The sequence below is a fragment of the Salvelinus namaycush genome, chromosome 3 (genome assembly GCF_016432855.1).
Source record: "Salvelinus namaycush isolate Seneca chromosome 3, SaNama_1.0, whole genome shotgun sequence".
NCBI classification, from domain to species: Eukaryota; Metazoa; Chordata; class Actinopteri; order Salmoniformes; family Salmonidae; genus Salvelinus; species Salvelinus namaycush.
The window spans coordinates 52,317,185-52,339,175 of NC_052309.1; the positions used below are offsets into that span (position 1 = coordinate 52,317,185).

General features: G+C 45.1%; 1 protein-coding gene across 1 annotated transcript; it reads left to right on the plus strand.

The window, feature by feature from the left end:
* Positions 1 to 13,774: 13,774 nt before the first annotated feature.
* On the plus strand, positions 13,775 to 21,121 carry LOC120044411 (ubiquitin-like domain-containing CTD phosphatase 1). The gene is made up of 10 exons (XM_038989060.1): positions 13,775 to 13,941; positions 14,195 to 14,286; positions 14,399 to 14,484; positions 14,651 to 14,766; positions 14,967 to 15,065; positions 15,153 to 15,190; positions 15,677 to 15,775; positions 15,887 to 16,003; positions 20,681 to 20,808; positions 20,958 to 21,121. Exons 1-10 carry the CDS (start codon positions 13,788 to 13,790, stop codon positions 20,983 to 20,985), a joined length of 957 nt encoding a protein of 318 aa, XP_038844988.1. The 5' UTR covers positions 13,775 to 13,787; the 3' UTR covers positions 20,986 to 21,121.
* Positions 21,122 to 21,991: the final 870 nt, after the last annotated feature.

Here is a 21,991-nt window from a genome sequence, read left to right on the forward strand (position 1 = left end):
TTTTCCTTATTCTATGGTATATTGGAGTTCGCACAATTTAGTGTGCATGCCGCCACCTACTGTGAGGGATGAAAATGGAGCCGGTGTGAGTGTAAATAAATAAGCTGAATCAAACTACTTTTCTGTTAAAAAAGTAAAACAGATCTGGAGAGCCTGGGAGGGCGAGCAGTCTTATGGTGCCGTACCCTTTGCAAGTCTTCCGATGTAAACTCCTGAAGTCCCAAAAACATGTATGCCGCAACCACAACAATGTAGTTTATTTTACTTCTTTGACATTTGAACCATACCATTTATAACTGTGGCAATGAACACCACAAAATCCACCTTTTAACACATCGTTGACTGGCAGCAAAACCCTTGAGGGAGTAGGTGTGTCCAAACTTTTGACTGGTACTGTAAGTAATGAAATGGATCAAGTGGTTTGTGCACACCGACTGACCCGCATGGTCGATGGAGTGAAGAATCCCTCTCCTTCCATTCTATAGTTTTTTTAAGAAGAGTCTCCCTTCTCAAATGTATTTGGGATTTGTGAAATACCCTGTAAGTGCCTTCGTGCCAAACAGTATGCCTTCTAATTGTAGTCGCTGTACTCATAATATACAGGAAAACGATCGTTTTATGGTGAGGATAACCGTGCTGCAAGCCCAGCTTCAGACGCAATCGTTAGGCAAGGGTAATTTAAGTGTAGGAAATGATGAAACAGCGTCTGTGTCACCAATAAGTACAGATAGTAGTATAAAACCCCTCGCACAGTCTAATTTCACAGCTGGACAATTTTCTCATGGCTTCTGGAAGGAAATGCTGTAGGAATGCTCAACCGGTGTCGCTCATTAAGTAACGAGTCAGAGGCCGAGCCTTCTCAGGTTTCTCCACCCGTTACACCCGACGCCGAAGCCTCCCACCAGCCTCCCACCATTAGTTCTGACAAATTGAAACCCCTAGTCATTGGTGACTCCATTACCCCGCAGTATTAGACTTAAAAAGAATCATCCAGCGATCAGACACTGTTTACCTGGGGGCAGGGCTACCGACGTTAAGGCTAATCTGAAGATGGTGCTGGCTAAGGCTAAAACTCGACTGTAGAGAGTATAGGGATATTGTTATCCACGTCGGCACCAACGATGTTAGGATGAAACAGTCAGAGGTCACCAAAGGAAACACAGCTTCAGCGTGTAAATCAGCTAGAAAGATGTGTTGGCATCGAGTAATTGTCTCTGGCCCCCTCCCAGTTAGGAGTGATGAGCTCTACAGCTCAATCGCTGGTTAAAAACTGTTTTCTGCCCCTCCCAAAAGATAGAATTTGTAGATAATTGGCCATCTTTCTGGGACTCACCCACAAACAGGACCAAGCCTGGCCTGTGGAGGAGTGATGGACTCCATCCTAGCTGGAGGGGTGCTCTCATTTTATCTTTGAACATAGACAGGGTTCTAACTCCTCTAGCTCCACAATGAGATACAATGAGATAGCGTACAGGCCAGGCAGCAGGCTGTTAGCCAGCCTGCCAGTTTAGTGGGGTCTGCCACTAGCACAGTCAGTGTAGTCAGCTCAGCTATCCCTATTGAGACCGTGTCTGTGCCTCAATCTAGGTTGGGCAAAACTAAACATGGCAGTGTTTGCTTTAGCAATCTTACTGGAATAAAGACCTCCATTCCTGTCATTATTGAAAGAGATTGTGATATCATTATCTCAAAATAGGCCTACTTGATGTTAGATCCCTCACTTCCAAGGCAGTTATAGTTAATTAACTAATCACTGATCATAATCTTGATGTGATTGGCCTGACTGGAACATGGCTTAAACAAGATTAATTTACTGTGTTAAATGAGGCCTCTCCTCCTGGTTACACTAGTGGCCATATACCGCGAGCATCCCGCAAAGGCGGAGGTGTTGCTAACATTTACGATACCAAATTTCAATTTACCCCCCCCCCCCCCCCCCCCCCCCCCAAAAAGACTGAGTTTTCATCTTTTCAGCTTCTAGCCATGAAATCTATGCAGCCTACTCAATCACTTTTTATAGCTACTGTTTACAGGCCTCCTAGGCCATATACAGCGTTCCTCACTGAGTTCCCTGAATTCCTATCGGACCTTGTAGTCATGGTAGATAATATTCCAATGTTTGGTGACTTTAATATTCACATGGAAAAGTCCACAGACCCACTCCAAAAGGCTTTCGGAGCTGTCATCGACTCAGTGGGTTTTGTCCAACATGTCTCCGGACCTACTCACTGCCACAGTCATAGTTTTGTCCCGTGGAATAAATATTGTGGATCTTAATGTTTTTCCTCATAATCCTGGACTATCGGACCACCATTTTATTACGTTTGCAATCGCAACAAATTATCTGCTCAGACCCCAACCAAGGATCATCAAAAGCTGTGCTATAAATTCTCGGACAACCCAAAGATTCTTAGATGCCCTTCCAGACTTCCTCCACCTACCAAAAGACGTCAGAGTACAACAATCGGTTAACCACCTAACTGTGGAACTAAATTTAACCTTGTGTAAACCCTAGATGCAGTCGCACAGCTAAAAACAAAAAACATTTGTCATAAGAAACTAGCTCCCTGGTATATAGAAAATACCCGAGCCCTGAAGCAGGCTTCCAGAAAATTGGAACGGAAATGGTGCTACACCAAACTGGAAGTCTTCCGTGCAGTATCGAAGAGCCCTCACTGCTGCTCGATCATCCTATTTTTCCAACTTAATTGAGGAGAATAATAACAATCAAAAATGTATTTTTGATACTGTTGCAAGCTAACTAAAAAGCTGCATTCCCCAAGAGAGGATGGCTTTAACTTAAGCAGTGATAAATTCATGAACTTTTTTTACGAAAACATCATTAGAAAGCAAATTATGGACTCATCTTTAAATCTGCGTATTTCTCCAAAGCTCAGTTGTCCTGAGTCTGCACAACACTGCCAGGACCCAGGATAAAGGGAGACACTCACGTTTTTTTAATACTACAGTATATCTCTTGACACAATGATGAAAATAGTCATGGCCTCAAAACCTTCAAGCTGCATACTGGACACTATTCCAACTAAACTACTGAAAGAGCTGCTTCATGTGCTTGGCCCTCCTATGTTGAACATAATAAAAGGCTCCCTATCCACCGGATGTGTACCAAACTCACTAAAAGTGGCAGTAATAAAGCCTCTCTTGAAAAAGGCAAACCTTGTCCCAGAAAATATAAAAAACTATTGGCCTATATCGAATCTCCCATTCCTCTCAACATTTTTGAAAAAGCTGTTGCCCAGCAACTCACTGTCTTCCTGAAGACAAACAATGTATACGAAGCGCTTCCGTCTGGTTTTAGACCCCATCATAGCACTGAGACTGCACTCGTGAAGGTGGTAAATGACCTTTTAATGGCGTCAGACCAAGGCTCTGCATCTGTCCTCGTCCTCCTAAACCTTAGTGCTGCTTTTGATACCATCGATCACTACATTCTTTTGGAGAGATTGGAAACCCAAATTGGTCTACACGGACAAGTTCTGGTTTAGATCTTATCTGTCGGAAAGATATCAGTTTGTCTCTGTGGATGGTTTGTCCACAGGTTTGTCCACAGGAAGCCTCTGTTTCAGACATAAGGAATTGGATGGCGGCAAATTGTTTACTTTTAAACTCGGACAAAACAGAGATGTTTGTGCTAGGTCCCAAGAAACAAAGAGATCTTCTGTTGGATCTGACAATTAATCTTGATGGTTGTACAGTCATCTCAAATAAAACTGTGAACGACCTCGGCGTTACTCTGGACCCTGATCTCTCTTTTGACGAACATATCCAGCTTTTTTCCATCTACATAATGTTACAAAAATCTGAAACTTTATGTCCAAAAATTATGCAGAAAAATGTATACATTTTATCTTTTGTCACTTCTAGATTAGACTATTGCAATGCTCTACTTTCCGGCTTCCCAGATAAAGCACTAAATAAAATTCAGTTAGTGCTAAACACGGCTGCTAGAATCTTGGCTAGAACCAAAACATTTGATCATATTACTCCAGTGCTAGCCTCTCTACTCTGATTTCCTGCTAAGGCTAGGGCTGATTTCAAGGTTTTAAGGCTAACCTACAAAGCATTACATGGGCTTGCTCCTGCCTATCTTTCCGATTTGGTCCTGCCGTACATACCTACAAGTACGCTACGGTCACAAGACGCAGGCCTCCTTATTGTCCCTAGAATTTCTAAGCAAACAGCTGGATGCAGGGCTTTCTCCTATAGAGCTACATTTTTATGGAATGGTCTGCCTATCCATGTGAGAGACGCAGACTCGGTCTTGACCTTTAAGTCTTTATTGAAGACTTATCTCTTCTGTAAGTCCTATGATTGAGTGTAGTCTGGCCCAGGGATGTCAAGGTGAACGGAAAGGCACTGGAGCGACGAACCACCATTGCTGTCTCTGCCTGGCTGGTTCCCCTCTCTCCACTGGGATTTTCTGCCGTTTACCCTATTACGGGGTCTGAGTCACTGGCGCGTCACTTGAGTGGGTTGAGTCACTGATGTGATCTTCCTGTCGGGGTTGGCACCCCACCTCGAGTTCGTGCCGTGGGGGAGATCTTTGTGGGCTATACTCGGCCTTGTCTCAGGGTAGTAAGTTGGTGGTTTGAAGATATCCCTCTAGTGGTGTGGGGGCTGTGCTTTGGCAAAGTGGGTGGGGTTATATCCTGTCTGGTTGGCCCTGTCTGGGGGTATCGTCGGATGGGGCCACTGTCTCTCCCGACCCCTCCTTTCTCAGCCTCCAGTAATTATGCTGCAATAGTTTATGTGTCGGGGGGCTAGGGGCAGTCTGTTTATATCTGGAGTATTTCTCCTGTCTTATCCGGTGTCCTGTGTGAATTTAAGTATGCTCCCTCTAATTCTATCTCTCTTTCTTTCTCTCTCTCTTTCTCTCGGAGAACCTGAACCCTAGGACCATGCCTCAGGACTACCTGGCCTGATGACTCCTTGCTGTCCCCAGTCCACCTGGTCATGCTGCTGCTCCAGTTTCAACTGTTCTGCCTGCGGCTATGGAACCCTGACCTGTTCACCGGACGTGCTACCTTGTCCCGGACCTGCTGTTTTCAACTCTCTCTCTCTACCGCACCTGCTGTCTCTAACTCTGAATGATGGGCTATGAAAAGCCAACTGACATTTAAACCTGAGGTGCTGACCTGTTGCACCCTCTACAACCACTGTGATTATTATTATTTGACCCTGCTGGTCATCTATGAACGTTTGAACATCTTGGCCATGTACTGTTATAATCTCCACTCGGCACAGGCAGAAGAGGACTGGCCACCCCTCAGAGCCTGGTTCCTCTCTAGGTTTCTTCCTAGGTTCTGGCCTTTCTAGGGAGTTTTTCCTAGCCACCGTGCTTCTACATCTGCATTTCTTGCTGTTTGGGGTTTTAGGCTGGGTTTCTGTATAGCACTTTGTGACATCGGCTGATGTAGAAAGGGCTTTATCAATACATTTGATTGATATACATATTACCTCAACTAACCTGTGCCTCCGCACGTTGACTCTGTACTGGTACCCCCTGTATATAGCCTCTCTACTGTTATTTTACTGCTGCTCTTTAATTATTTTTTATTTAAAATTTTTATTATCTATTTTTTTAATTAACACTTATTTTTCTTGTAAGTAAGCAGTTCACTGTAAGGTCTACACCTGTTGTATTCGGCGCATGTGACAAATACAATTTGATTTGATTTACTTTTGTCATTTTCGATTTCTGTGATTTCACTATCCATCGACTCCTCTGGGTTTTTAGGAGAGGAACATGTCATTTTCAAAAGACAAAGTACTCGGCTTGTATTTCGCCGACGAAGGTTTGTGCGGTTTGTACCTAGCACCCTTCTTTCTGCCTTGCGTCATCTCGCCAGCTGCCCTTTCACTCCAAAAATGTCTCCATCTCACTAGCTAGCTGGCAGTAGCTGCTCCATAGTGATGAAGCATCTATTGACCATGCGCAGCAGCTCCTCTTTATTATAAAAGAGAACTCCTTGCTCAGAGAGTTATTGTTTTGAGAACTTAGGAATCAGGACAATAAACATGGTATTTCACAAATTCTTCACTGTTTGTCTCAGGGGCAGATTTGGCCATCAGATATATAATGAGCTTTTGGCTGATTGGACAACGTTCAGTGGGCAACGTTTGGCCTCCCTACCAAGATGGGTCAGCATGGTTTTCTGTCACACAAACTCCCATTCAAAGTCAAACGCAACATCAGCAAAGAGACCCTTTCTGACTGTCATTAGTTAGTGACAGCCAAGATCATGGATATTAAAAAATGGAAAGTTGGTACCAATAAACTTAGTAAGAGCACATTCTATATTGTCACCTCACTCAAAACATCCTATTTTTTGGGCGGCTAAAACCATGATTTGTTCAAACAGTAAATTTAGTGCATTATCCTCATGATTCCTGTAATGAACGTGTCTGCTTTGCTGGGGTCTGCTGCTGTGATGAGTTAGACACTCTCCTCTCACCCCCATGCGCTCCTGATGAAAAATGCATTCTGATCGTATAACATTTCAAAATGCAATTGTGGGAAGTACACAGCGTTGGAAGCTTAGTCCCCTCATCCCTGTTAAAGAGGCGAGGGTCTCAGCTTTCTGTAGGTATAATTTCAATTTCTCAACTCTCAATAGCAACTATTTTACAACCAAGATATTTGGTATGGCTTTGATATATGGAGTTGAGCTAGGGAATAGGCCCATAGGTCTAGGTATTAGCCTACAACTGCAACGTTTTTTTTTTTACATTATATTTACTGTTTGATCAATACATGGCTACTAGCAGTGGGTATTATATTTAGACTTAGTGATCTAGTTAATACAGGTCCTTGCCATTCTGCCTCCATTGGCGAGACCAAAAAATGACGCCCCCCGTGCAAAACTTACGTAGAAAAGACATCTAAAATCCTTTTTTCCCCAGACGTTGAAGTTAGGTTCCGTTTAGGTTCAGTTATGTATACGCCGGGAGTCAGAAAGCAGGTGCAGAAGATGAGTTTAATAATGAGAAATACAGATAAACAAAACATGAGAAGTGTACAGTGTGAATTGAAACAATACTACCGAGTGACTGATGGCTACTGAGGGCTAAATAAAGGGAGAGTAATACGGAAATAATGATGTCCAGTTGTGAGTAATGATGGGGAGCAGGTGTGCGTAATGATGGTTGCCAGGGCCTGTGGTTAGTAGACCGGTGACGTCGAGCGCCGGAGTGGGGGAGTGGGAGTAGGCATGACAGGTTCTGAATGAAAGGTGAAAAGGTATTTACCATATGTTTAAAATACGAATTTCCCAGATGTTGAAATCAGGTTTGTTTTCGAAAGTTGAAAAAATGTATTTTCCTGCTGTTGAAAATACGTATTTTACAGACGTTTGAAATATGTATTTTACAGACGTTTGAAATATGTATTTTCCAGAGTTTGAAATCAGGCAAATTTTGGGTTTGTCACGTTCCTGACCTGTTTTCTGTTGTTTTTGTATGTGTTTAGTTGGTCAGGGCGTGAGTTGGGGTGGACATTCTATGTTATGTGTTTCTATGTTTAGGTTCATTGGTATTAGCCTTATATGGTTCTCAATCAGGGACAGGTGTTTGACGTTTCCTCTGATTGAGAACCATATAAAGGTAGGCTGTTCACACTGTTTGTTTGTGGGTGATTGTCTTCCGTGTCTGTATGTATGTTCGTACCACACGGGACTGTAGCGTTTGTTTGTAGTCTGTTCGTGCGTTCTTCGTGTATTTGTAAGTTCTCAAGTTTAGGTCAGTCTACGTCGTTTATTTGTTTTGAAGTTTATTCAAGTGTTCTTCGTGTTTCGTCGTTCTATTAATAAATTTCATTATGTATTCAAAACCCGCTGCATTTTGGTCTGATCCCTACTCCTCCTCTTCAGACGAAGAGGAGGAGAGAAACCGTTACAGAATCACCCACCAAACCAGGACCAAGCAGCGGCAGCAGGAGAGGCTGCACTATTTGGAGAAATGGACATGGGAGGACGACCTAGAAGGCAAAGGACCCTGGGCACAGCCAGGAGAATATCGCCGCCCCAAAGAGGAGCTGGAGGCAGCTAAAGCTGAGAGGCGGCGATATGAGGAGGCAGCACGAAAACGAGGCTGGAAGCCCGTGAGTCAAACCCAAAAATTTCTTGGGGGGGACTCTCGGGGAGTGTAGTTGGGTCAGTCAGGAGACGTGAGCCAACTCCTCCTGCTTACCGTAAGGAGCCGGTGAGGGCGGTATTGGAGGTGAGTGACGCAGAGACAGTGAAGGAGTTAATGGGGAAATTGGAGGAGAGAGTTATGAGGGATGTACTGGTTTGGTGCATGAGGCACGGCATCCGTCCGAATGAACGTGTTGGTGAGTTAATGTCACCGGGAACAGCTCTCCATACTCGTCCTGAGGTGCGTGCTAGCCGTCTGGTTAAGACAGTGCCTACACCACGCACCAAGCCTCCTGTGCGTCTCCAGAGTCCTGTGCGTCCTGTTACTGCTCCCCGCACTAGCCCTGAGATACGTGTCCCCAGCCCAATACCACCAGTGCTGGCACCACGCACCAAGCCTCCTGTGCGTCTCCAGAGCCCTGTTCCTCCTCCATGCACTCTCCCTGTGGTGCGTGTCTCCAGCCCAGTACCACCAGTGCTGGCACCACGCACCAAGCCTCCTGTGCGTCTCCAGAGCCCTGTACGCACTGTTCCTTCTCCCCGCACTCGCCCTGAGGTGCGTGCCATCAGTCCGGTACCACCAGTTCTGGCACCACGTACCAGGCCTATAGTGCGCTTTGAGAAACCAGTGTGCCCTGTTCCTGCTCCACGCACTAGCCCTGTGGTGCGTGTCTCCAGCCCATTACCACCAGTGCCTACACCACGCACCAGGCCTACAGTGTGCCTCAGCCGGCCAGAGTCTGCCGTCTGCCCAACGGCGCTTGAACTGCCCGTCTGCCCAACGGCGCTTGAACTGCCCGTCTGCCCAACGTCGTCAAAACCGCCCGTCTGTACTGAGCCTGCAAAGCCGTCCGTCTGTACTGAGCCTTCAGAGCCGCCAGCCAGCCATGAGCAGCAAGAGCCGCCAGCCAGCCATGAGCAGCAAGAGCCGCCAGCCAGCCATGAGCAGCAAGAGTCGTCAGCCAGCCATGAGCAGCAAGAGCCGCCAGCCAGCCATGAGCAGCAAGAGCCGCCAGCCAGCCATGAGCAGCAAGAGCCGCCAGCCAGCCATGAGCAGCAAGAGCCGCCAGCCAGCCATGAGCAGCAAGAGCCGCCAGCCAGCCATGAGCAGCAAGAGCCGCCAGCCAGCCATGAGCAGCAAGAGCCGCCAGCCAGCCATGAGCAGCAAGAGCCGCCAGCCAGCCATGAGCAGCAAGAGCCGCCAGCCAGCCATGAGCAGCAAGAGCCGCCAGCCAGCCATGAGCAGCAAGAGCCGCCAGCCAGCCATGAGCAGCAAGAGCCGCCAGCCAGCCATGAGCAGCAAGAGCCGCCAGCCAGCCATGAGCAGCAAGAGCCGCCAGCCAGCCATGAGCAGCAAGAGTCGTCAGCCAGCCATGAGCAGCAAGAGTCGTCAGCCAGCCATGAGCAGCAAGAGTCGTCAGCCAGCCATGAGCAGCAAGAGTCGTCAGCCAGCCATGAGCAGCAAGAGTCGTCAGCCAGCCATGAGCAGCAAGAGTCGTCAGCCAGCCATGAGCAGCAAGAGTCGTCAGCCAGCCATGAGCAGCAAGAGTCGTCAGCCAGCCATGAGCAGCAAGAGTCGTCAGCCAGCCATGAGCAGCAAGAGTCGTCAGCCAGCCATGAGCAGCAAGAGTCGTCAGCCAGCCATGAGCAGCAAGAGTCGTCAGCCAGCCATGAGCAGCAAGAGCCGTCAGCCAGCCAGGATCCGCCAGAGCCGCCAGCCAGCCAGGATCCGCCAGAGCCGCCAGCCAGCCAGGATCCGCCAGAGCCGCCAGCCAGCCAGGATCCGCCAGAGCCGCCAGCCAGCCAGGATCCGCCAGAGCCGCCAGCCAGCCAGGATCCGCCAGAGCCGCCAGCCAGCCAGGATCCGCCAGAGCCGCCAGCCAGCCAGGATCCGCCAGAGCCGCCAGCCAGCCAGGATCCGCCAGAGCCGCCAGCCAGCCAGGATCCGCCAGAGCCAGCCTGCCAGGATCCGCCAGAGCCAGCCTGCCAGGATCCGCCAGAGCCAGCCAGCCAGGATCCGCCAGAGCCAGCCAGCCAGCCAGGATCCGCCAGAGCCGCCAGCCAGCCAGGATCCGCCAGAGCCGCCAGCCAGCCAGGATCCGCCAGAGCCGCCAGCCAGCCAGGATCCGCCAGAGCCGCCAGCCAGCCAGGATCCGCCAGAGCCAGCCTGCCAGGATCCGCCAGAGCCAGCCTGCCAGGATCCGCCAGAGCCAGCCTGCCAGGATCCGCCAGAGCCAGCCAGCCAGGCTCCGCCAGCCAGCCATGATCCTCCAGCCAGTCCGGTGCTGCCCTTCAGTCATGAGCTGTCCTCCAGTCATGAGCTGTCCTCCAGTCATGAGCTGTCCTCCAGTCATGAGCTGCCCTCCAGTCATGAGCTGCCCTACAGTCATGAGCTGCCCTACAGTCATGAGCTGCCCTACAGTCATGAGCTGCCCTACAGTCCGGAGCTGCCACTCAGTCCGGAGCTGCCACTCAGTCCGGAGCTGCCACTCAGTCCGGAGTTGCCATTAGTCCGGAGTTGCCCCTCTGTCCTGAGCTACCTCTCTGTCCTGAGCTACCTCTCTGTCCTGAGCTACCTCTCTGTCCTGAGCTGTCTATATTTAGGAGGGGCCTTGGTGAAGGTTCATGGACCATGGTCGGGGGCGAGGGTCGCCACTCAAGGGACGCTAAGGAGGGGGACAAAGACAATGGTGGAGTGGTGTCCTCGTCCTGCGCCGGAGCCGCCACCGCGGACAGATGCCCACCCAGACCCTCCCCTTGAGTTTTAGGGGTGCGCCCGGAGTTCGCACCTTGAGGGGGGGGGGTTCTGTCACGTTCCTGACCTGTTTTCTGTTGTTTTTGTATGTGTTTAGTTGGTCAGGGCGTGAGTTGGGGTGGGCATTCTATGTTATGTGTTTCTATGTTTAGGTTCATTGGTATTAGCCTTATATGGTTCTCAATCAGGGACAGGTGTTTGACGTTTCCTCTGATTGAGAACCATATAAAGGTAGGCTGTTCACACTGTTTGTTTGTGGGTGATTGTCTTCCGTGTCTGTATGTATGTTCGTACCACACGGGACTGTAGCGTTTGTTTGTAGTCTGTACCTGTTCGTGCGTTCTTCGTGTATTTGTAAGTTCTCAAGTTTAGGTCAGTCTACGTCGTTTATTTGTTTTGAAGTTTATTCAAGTGTTCTTCGTGTTTCGTCGTTCTATTAATAAATTTCATTATGTATTCAAAACCCGCTGCATTTTGGTCTGATCCCTACTCCTCCTCTTCAGACGAAGAGGAGGAGAGAAACCGTTACAGGGTTTCTGAATAAAAGTTGAAAATAAGTCATTTATGTCATCTATGTTTGTGCAAAATCAAGGCTGGTCCAGACCGGACAAAATCTGAACCAAACATAGACGTCTATCATTGGTTCAGATTTGGTCTGGACCGGACCAAAAACCAATATCCGTGGATGTGGAAATCAAGGCCGGTACGGAACTGCATCAAAAAATGACATACAAAAGGAGTCTACGTCGGTCCGTGCTTACTGAGGTATAGCCTACAGTGGTGCCTGAAATGTTATTTTATGAATGCTCATCTATGTGGTAAGCCTACCGTTTGTAAAACACCAAAAAAACGATGTCAGGACAGGACCAAAAAAAGACGTCAAAAAGACGTTGGCTCGTGCTTACTGGGGTGTAGCCTACCATGTTGGCCGTAATGGAATTTTTTGAATGCCCATCCATGTGGTAGGCCCACCGTTTGTAAAAAAAAAAGGCCATTGCATTGGCTTTATTAGACTTGATTCCTGTGACTAATTAATTTGGCTATTTAAGCTCTGAATATCAGCTAGTAGCTACCCAACTTTATCAGGAGTTATCGCAAGCCTATTTGCAATGTATTTTATTTTTCGCTATGATCAGCTTGTCAAAAATCTTATGATACAAACTTGGAACCACTGATCATGACAATGGGGTGAAACTCCTGTTATCTCCCGGTGTCTGTGACGCCCGCTGTTTGGTGCAACGCATACCTGGTGGCGAGAGTGGTGAAACAGAAGAGTCATTGTCTGTTCTTTTGAGTTTTGATGCAGAGTCGTTACCCGACAAAGTAATGTTAGGATATATCAGTTATCCCGTACAAGCTTTTGTGCCGAATCCACTACGATGTTTCAGGTGCCAAGCTTATGATCATAATGCAGCAGTGTGTAGGAGGGAGATTCCAAAATGTGAGAAGTGTGCAGGAGGGCATGGGACAAAGGGATGTGTAGAATCAGTGAAAGAAGTGGTATTTTTGTTAACTGTAGGGGTGCCCATATTGCTGGGGATCGGAAGTGTCCGGTGCGAGAGAGGCAGGTTGAGGTTGACAGGGTCAGAGTTGTACAGAAGGTGTCATGTGCCGAGGCAGTGAAGAAAGTAGAGGAAGATGGATCAAGGGTGAGGGATCCTAAAATGCTTATGTGAGTAGTAGACTTTTTCCAGTACAGAGTGATAGGCCTACAAATGAAATGTGCTTCAGTAAGGTTATCAACTGTACTACAGGAATGGAACATAAGTCACAGAAAATGGTGTCGTGGTGGTAGCTGCAAGTACTTGGGATTACAAGATTATACTGCAGAAGAGTTACAGGGGTGTTGAATGGTAGTGTCCTGTCCTCCCAGGCCATTGGCCTGATGTAGGATCAGATAGGGTTAAAATAGTAGAATGTGTGTTGGGTTTTAATGAGTGTAGGGTTAGTCCTTTAATTTGTATTTCAAAGTATAGTGATTTATACTCCAGTCCAGCTGGTGGCGGTAATGTAACATTATATTGGATTCCACCCGCCGTTAAACCCCACCGAAGCAGAAGAAGATCCCTTGCTAGTTGTCTCCATCTGTCGGTATTTTAGTAGTACAACACTCACAGGAAGGTGCAAACCAAGCGTGCTTGGTCACAAACCGGGCCGGGCATCATTGGGAGAAAGGAAGAATTGCTGATTAATCAACGCTGAATGAGTTTTCAGAAATTACCTACTTTATTAATTTATTCCCCATCGTAGCTAGTACGTGTTCCTGTACACCACATAAACGAAGGGTTTTGTGACACAGCGCAATTTTTAGGTATGAATACGCATCTGATTGTCTTTGCTATTCTACAAATAGCCTAGCTAACAACAGTCCATGTATGGCAGGCCCTTGAATTAGCTTGCTAGCTAGCTTGAGTGGCTAGCTGGAGCTGGATGAATGAGAGACACGAATGCTGTGTTTTGTTACTACTGCCAGCTTGTTAGTCATGTATGTGCGTTTTTACAATCATCATTTAATCAGATTTTGTCTGAGTGATTGATTAGTTGCGGCTAATTGCAAGCTACCTAGCTAACGTCTAGCTTACTTACTGCATGGAATGGGCTGAATGTTGCAACTACAAAGGTACTGTACTGATTCATTTCTGCTAGATAACCTAGTTCGCTATTTAGGTTAGGGATGGCCAAATATAGCTAGCTAACACATGGAAGCTTCATTAAACTTCATTTATCACTTATTTTCATTGCAAAGTAAAAGAAGCATTCAATTTCCATTAGATTGCCATCCTGTCATGGTGTCTAGATGTAGGTAGGTAGCTAGCTAACGTTAGCTGATGGCTTTCATTCTGCTCTCGTGCAGGTGCCTGTCTGAGGTTTGCGCCAGCATGTCTGTGTCTGTAATCATTAAATGGGGTGGACAGGACTACTCCATCAGTACACTCTCTGAAGAGGACACTGTGCTGGACCTCAAGCAGTCTATCAAGTCCCTGACTGGGGTTCTTCCAGAGAGACAGAAACTCCTAGGATTAAAAGTCAAAGGTAAGACCTAGCTGATGGACTCAAACGTCTCTCGCTGTGATAGCCGTCGATAACAGGCTGCTATTTCGCCGTAAGCACGGCAATACCTTATTCAATCTCGACTTGGAAGACCCCCGTGTCGTCTAAACTCCCATCGCTAGTTGCAAGTGGAACGTGTGAATTTAGAAAATGTCACCATTGTGGACTTCTGCATCTGTCTGCGTTGTCTTGACAGCTGAGTCATTGTGTGTTAATATTTATCTCTCTGTCCCAGGTAAACCAGCAGAGGATGACGTGAAGCTGGGCTCACTGAAGCTGAAACCCAATACCAAGATCATGATGATGGGCAGCAGAGAGGAGAGTCTGGTGGGTTCCTCTTCCATCCACTCCAGACAGATGTTTACCAGAAGCAATGTCCTATATTTAGCATGTCAAAGACTTTGTAACACTCAATCACTTTGTGTTTTGTTTTGCGAAGGAAGACGTTTTAGCACCTCCCCCGGAGAATGATGACGTTGTCAATGACTTTGACATTGAAGAAGAGGTGATTGAAGTAGAGAACAGGTATAGTAGGACTTTGCAGAGACAACTAATTTATACTGTAGCTCCAGTAATACAAGTAATTGATTTGGCTCAAACGTTGCTTGACACTATGGTAAGTTTTCTAAGATGTCTCATAGTCGGTTCAATGTCTTATTTTAACTGTATGCCATGCGCTTTGCTGCTTTAGAGAGGAGAACTTGGCCAAGATAGCCCGCCGTGTCAAAGACTACAAAGTGGAGGAGATGAACCCACCCAGGGAAGGAAAGAGGCTGCTAGTACTAGATGTGGACTACACATTGTTTGGTGTGTAGGAAGACTATCAAAACTACCCTGGGAAATGCTGTTTTTCCTTGTTAAATGCATAATTACACAATTTCAAAATGTGCATTTTTTTGTTGTTGATTTTGTTTAAGAATTCTGATCATTATTGAAAGATTTTAAACCCTTGTCCTGCTGTTCTTCAAACTTTTGAGTGTTTTCCTCTGTGATTTGTTTCATTCCAGATCACAAGTCATGTGCAGAGACAGGTCAAGAGCTCATGAGGCCTTTTCTCCATGAGTTCTTGACCTCTGCGTTCGAAGACTATGACATTGTAATTTGGTGTAAGTACCAAACTCCTTGTTTTTTGATTTTGGAAAAGTAAATGGAAAGTTCAAGTTAACTCGCCCTAATTAGTTTTCTTGTTCTAGCTGCCACGAGTATGAAGTGGATTGATGCTAAAATGAAAGTATGTATTCCCTTCTGAAATGTTGATTTTTGTATCTTTCTCAGTGAAAGGGAATTTTCCAAAATGTTCAAATTCATATTCATCTCCAGCATCACGCCATTTTCACATATGGTGATGATGGGAAGTTTCTATGTTTTGTAGTAAAAAAAATAGAGGAAGATAAATGTTTCCACATTTTTTACTACAAAACACAGAAACGCGCAATTTTCACGTGTTGATTTTTGAGGTGGTACTGCAGATGATGAAAATTAAGCAGAACATTTTTGAATATTTCCTTTAACGTGTTGACACTTTTCTTGGCCAGAAGAGGGCAATGTTTCCCCAAAATAGTTTTCACAGCATGTAAACCTCCATTGAGAAGACTATGCAAATTAAGGATCAGTGATTTAATAGCCTGTGTTGACCTGTAGTGTAGAGCATCAGATCAGATGTTGCCTTCCTGTTGTTGCGTATGTGACTGTCTCACCGTGCCCTCTAATTTCTCAGGAGCTGGGAGTGACAGACAACCCTAACTACAAGATCACCTTCATGCTGGACAGTGCAGCCATGATCACAGTGCACACACCTAAGAGGGGTGTAGTGGAGGTGAGTCGTCCTACATTGGCGCATGCAACCTCATAAATCCCACTGATTCATGTCCCATTCGCCTGATGTAACTGTGTCTCCAGTTAGTCTGTCATGTTGGGTGTGTTTCAGGTGAAGCCTCTCGGGGTGATATGGGGCAAGTACAGTGAGTTCTACAGCAAGAGGAACACCATCATGTTCGACGACATTGGCAGAAATTTCCTCATGAACCCACAGAACGGACTGAAGGTAAGTTATGGTAAAACGTCCATTCATTTAATAGACCGGGTGTTTATTTGCTTCAACCGCGGTTGTTGGAGACGGGCATTTATTACCATTCGAAGTATGGAAAGTCCAGCCCACTGCATAATGATTTGTTTTTCTAGCTCTACATGTTGCTAAGAACCAGCTATTGTCATCAATCAGTTCTATAGCCAGTTTAAAATAAGTGTATCCGCTGCATGCATTTAGCTGTGGCGGTGCGCCGTGGCAAAATCATTGCTCACTACTTTGAACACCGTTCTATAGGTTATTTAGCTCTATGTGCCACTGTGGCAGCCAAACATGCCTGCGCACAAAACAGAATGCACCCGTCCTCAAGACAATGCCAGTCACTGGTACGGAATACATATTAGGAACTTCATCAGTCTTCCTCAGACCTCACCTAGTCAAGTCTCAGTACTGAACTAGTCGAGTCCCCCCCTCCCAAAGGTCAGACGAAACTGTTAACTTCTAGTAATTCTACATATTTTGCCATGGGGCAGAGAGTGAAGTTTTATAGCTAAGCTCATGCTATTCTATTTCCCCCCCATGAGGCTGAGTGAAAACGTTGCAGTTTTAAAGCAAGCTTACGGTAATTCGAAACATTTAACATTTTGGCATGGCTTATGTGTTTTAATATGCTATCTGAAAGTCACTAGAGCTGACTTTTGTTCTACAATAAAATTACCCCCGGATCCCCCGAGCGGGAGGGTGGAAGGGGGTTCTGCACCCCCCTGTTACAAAAATGTCCAGAAATACTGAATATTAGGGCTGGGACTTGCCAGGGACCTCATGATACAATATTATCCCAATACTTATGTATTGGGATTCTTACAATTCTACAGTGCCTTCGTAAAGTATTCAGACCCCTTGACTTTTTCCACATTTTGTTATGTTACAGCCTTATTATAAAATGGATTAAATAAAACAAAAAAATCCTCAATCTACACACAATACCCCATAATGAGAAAGCAATAACCGGCTTTTAGAAATTTGTGCAAATGGTTTAATAATAATAAAATATATACCTTATTTACATAAGTATTCAGACCCTTTATTATGAGATTCAAAATTGAGTGCATCCTGTTTCCATTGATCATCCTTGAGATGTTTCTACAACGTGATTGGAGTCCACCTCTGGTCAATTCAATTGATTGGACAGGATTTGGAAAGGCACACACCTGTCTAAGGTCACACAAGTTGACAGTGCATGTCAGAGCAAAAACCAAGCCATGAGGTCGAAGGAATTGTCCATAGAGCTCAGAGACAGGATTGTGTCAACACAATCATCATGTTTGGGTACCAAAACATGTCTGCAGCTTTGAAGGTCCCCAAGAACACAGTGGCCTCCATCATTCTTAAATGGAAAAAGTTTGGAACTACCGAGACTCTTCCTAAAGTTGGCCGCCCGGCCAAACTGATCAATCGGGGGAGAAGTGCCTTGGTCAGGGACATAACCAAGAACCCGATGGTCACTCTGACAGAGCTCTAGAGTTCCTCTCTAGAGATGGGAGAACCTTCCAGAAAGACAACCATCTCTGCAGCACTCCACAAATCGGGCCTTTATGGTAGAGTTACCAGACGGAAGCCACTCCTCAGTAAAAGGCACATGGCAGCTTGCTTGGAGTTTGCCAAAAGGCAGCTAAAAACAAGATTCTCTGGTCTGATGAAACCAAGATTGAACTCTTTAGCCTGAATGCCAAGCGTCACATCTGGAGGAAACCTGGCACCATCCCTACAGTGAAACGTGGTGGTGGCATCATGCTGTGGGGATGTTTTTTAGCGGCAGGGACTGGGAGACTAGTCAAAGCTAAATGGAAAGCTGAATGGAGAAAAGTACAGAGATCCTTGATGAAAACCTTCTCCAGAGTGCTCAGGTCCTCAGACTGGAGCAGAGGTTCACCTTCCAACAGGACAACGACCCCAAACACACAGCCAAGACAATGCAGTCTCTGAATGTCCTTGAGTGTCCCAGCCAGAGCCCGGACTTGAACCGAACGGACATCTCTGGAGAGACCTGAAAATAGCTGTGCAGCAACGCTCCCCATCCAACCAGACAGAGCTTAAGAGGCTCTACAGAGAATAATGGGAGAAACTCCCCAAATACACATGTGCCAGAATCGATGCTGTAATTGCTGCCAAAGGTGCTTCAACAAAGTACTGAGTAAAGAGTCTGAATACTTATGTAAATGTAATATTTCAGTTTATAAATTAGCAAACATTTCTGGTGCAGGAACAGTCAACTAGTGCAAAAATAATTTTGCAATATTGTCAAAACGATACAATATATCGTCAAATAATATCCCAATATTTATCTATCGATTTTGTAAAAAAAAAATATATAACTGAATAACACTGTTTTGGCTTTAGAACGCATTGTAAATGTTACGAAAGGGGTGAACTAATCAGTTCTCCTCGCTGTTTACATTAAACAGAATTGCGTTTTGACATGCAGGGCTCAATCATTCGGCACATGGTAGAGATGCAAGCATTTCCCTACACCCGAAATAACATCTGCTAAACGTGTATGTGACCAATGAAATTGGATTTGATGCTTTGAAATTCTACCGGAGCAGTCCAACAAAATGCAGTCCAACAAAATGCATGCAGGTGTAATTACACTTCATTGGACCCGGCGCTTATTAGAGACTAGAGGTAGACCGATTATGATTTTTAAATACCGATACCGATTATTGGAGGACCAAAAAAAGCCGAAACCGATTAATCGGGCGATTTTATAAAAATATATATATATTTTTTTTGTTGTTGTTGTAATAATGACAATTACAACAATATTGAATGAACACTTATTTTAACTGAATACATCAATACAATCAATGTAGCCTCAAATAAATAATGAAACATGTTCTATTTGGTTTAAATAATGCAAAAACAAAGTGTTGGAGAAGAAAGTAAAAGTTCAATATGTGCCATGTAAAAAAGCAAACGTTTAAGTTCCTTGCTCAGAACATGAGAACATATGAAAGCTGGTGGTTCCTTTTAACATGAGTCTTCAATATTCCCAGGCAAGAAGTTTAAGGTTGTAGTTATTATATTTTTCTCTATACCATTTGTATTTCATATACCTTTGACTATTGGATGTTCTAATAGGTACTTTAGCTATTGCCAGTGTAACAGTATAGCTTCCGTCCCTCTCCTCGCCCCTACCTGGGCTCGAACCAGGAACACATCCTCTGCAAGGGGAACAACTACTCCAAGTCTCAGAGCAAGTGACGCCACCGATTGAAACGCTATTAGCGCACACCCCGCTAACTAGCTAGCCATTTCACATCGGTTACACCAGCCTAATCTCGGGAGTTGATAGGCTTGAAGTCATAAACAGCTCAATGCTTGAAGCATTGCGAAGAGCTGCTGGAAAACGCACGAAAGTGCTTTTTGAATGTATGCTTACGAGCCTCCTGCTGCCTACCATCGCTCAGTCTGCTCTATCAAAAATCAAATCATAGACTTAATTATAACATAACACACAGAAATACGAGCCGTAGGTCATTAAAATGGTCGAATCCGGAAACTATAATTTCGAAAACAAAACGTTTATTCTTTCAGTGAAATACGGAACCGTTCCGTATTTTATCTAACGGGTGGCATCCCTAAGTCTAAATATTGCTGTTACATTGTACAACCTTCAATGTTATGTCATAATTATGTACAAAAATCAGGCAAATTTATTACGGTCTTTGTTAGGAATAAATGGACTTCACACAGTTCGCAACGAGCCAGGCGGCCCAAACTGCTGCATATACCCCTGACTGCTTGCACGGAACGCAAGAGAAGTGACACAATTTCCCTAATTATAAGAAATTCATGTCAGCAGGCAATATTAACTAAATATGCAGGTTTAAAAATATATACTTGTGTATTGATTTTAAAGAAAGGCATTGATGTTTATGGTTAGGTTTGGTGCAACGACAGTGCTAAATCATCACCCGTTTGGCGAAGTAGGCTGTGATTTGATGAGAAATTAACAGGCACCGCATCGATTATTTGCAACGCAGGACATGCTAGATAAACTAGTAATATCGTCAACCATGTGTAGTTAACTAGTGATTATGTGAAGATTGTTTTTTCTAAGTTTAATGCTAGCTAGCAACTTACGCGAGGGCAGCAAGAAGCCAAGGTAACAGGTAATCAGCCTGCCACGCAGGCTCCTCGTGGAGTGCAATGTAAGGCAGGTGGTTAGAGCGTTGGACTAGTAACTGGAAGGTTGCAAAAACGAATCCCAGAGCTGACAAGGTAAAAATCTGTCGTTCTGCCCCTGAACAAGGCAGTTAACCTACCGTTCCTAGGCCGTCATTGAAAATAAGAATGTGTTCTTAACTGACTTGCCTAGTTAAATAAAGGTACAAAAAAAAATCGGCCAAATCGGTGTCCAAAAATACTGATTTCCGATTGTTGTGAAAACTTGAAATCGGCCCTAATTAAATCGTTCATTCTGATCAATCGGTCGACCTCTATTAGAGACTGGCGTTTATTTGCTAAAATGTGTTGACCTGCCATTATAAGAGCAGCGTTTGTTTGAGACTCTGCGTTTCAATGGAAGTTTTACGGTAAGTTACCCAACCAAAGCCTACTTGAGTCTGAGTTGACAGTTATTATGGTGTTTTTATAGAAGCCATTTTCAATGTTTTTTTTCTCTCCCTTTAGATTCGTCCATTCATGAAAGCGCACTTAAACCGTGAGAAAGACAAAGAGCTCTTCAAACTGTCTCAGTATCTTAAAGAGATTGCCAAACTGGAGGACTTCTCTTTTCTCAACCACAAGCATTGGGAGAGGTAAGGTTACTGAAATATTATTCTGCAACTAATTCAGTTTCCTGTGTTTTGCTGCTGCAATACTGATTTAATTATTATTATTTTTATCTGAGTAAGTAGTTGGTAGATGAAGATAGCTTTGTGACCATTGTTGTGGTGTATGTCTACAGGTATCTGTCAAAGAAACAGAGCCAGTGAGAGCATTGTTGTGGATATGTGAAGGGACGGTCATTCCTCAACCAGGAACAGTGCTGGACACTGAAGCCCTCACCATACTACTACTGCCTGTTTCTGACTGGGAGCTGTTTCCCATTGTATGGCTTGTTCTTTGATTTCTGTTCCCCCCCCCCCCCCCCCTCATCTCTGAAATTCTTTGTTACCTTCAGTATAACAGTTCTGTCACCTATCCATAAACCGGGAGACACACGGTAAGTACTGTACACATACCGGTACACAGTTTACATTCAATGGTTTTTGTTAGGTTTCATCCAATCGCTCTTTCAGAGTAGTGACTCTATCATCTGTAGCTATATGAACATGTTCTATACTGGTACCGTTGCATATTCTCTTTCTCTCCCCCCCGGCTCTCTCCCTTATGGCACCGTACCAAGTAGAGATGGTGAAGCTAGCACAGGAACTGACTTTTACTGAGTGCACCTGACACTGAGGTAGAGTTGATCAGACGGGTTACTTAACTAACCAGTGAGGTGGATTAGGCCTCTGTTAGGATGATGTCCATATGCTGCTGCTTGTCACAGAGGTCATTTCAGAAGGAGGTGGAAGATGTTGTCCAACAGGCAGTTTAGTTTATGTCATTGTGTACTGACATCAGCTATGCCTGCCGGGAAATAACATCTACAGTGCCTTCAGAAAGTATTCACACCCTCCACATTGTGTTGTTAGTCTGAATTTAAAATGGATTTACATAAAGATTTTGTCACTGGCCTACACATTACCTGATAATGTCAAAGTGGATTTTTTTTCTTTTCTACAAATTTAAAAATGAAAAGCTGAAATGTCTTGAATCACTAACTATTCAACCCCTTTTATGGCAAGCCTAAATAAGTTCAGGAGTAAAAATGTGCTTAACAAGTTACATAATAAGTTGCATGGACTCACTCTGTGTGCAATAATAGTGTTTAACATTATTTTTGAATGACTACCTCATCGCTGTAGCCCACACATACAATTATCTATAAGGTCC

What these genes read in the sequence shown, in the direction of transcription:
- LOC120044411 (XM_038989060.1), top strand. Translation starts at nt 13,788, where the DNA reads ATGTCTGTGTCTGTAATCATTAAATGGGGTGGACAGGACTACTCCATC. An exon ending in GGATTGATGCTAAAATGAAA is followed by an intron (nt 15,191 to 15,676) that starts GTATGTATTCCC and finishes CTAATTTCTCAG; the next exon opens with GAGCTGGGAGTGACAGACAA. An exon ending in ACCCACAGAACGGACTGAAG is followed by an intron (nt 16,004 to 20,680) that starts GTAAGTTATGGT and finishes CTCTCCCTTTAG; the next exon opens with ATTCGTCCATTCATGAAAGC.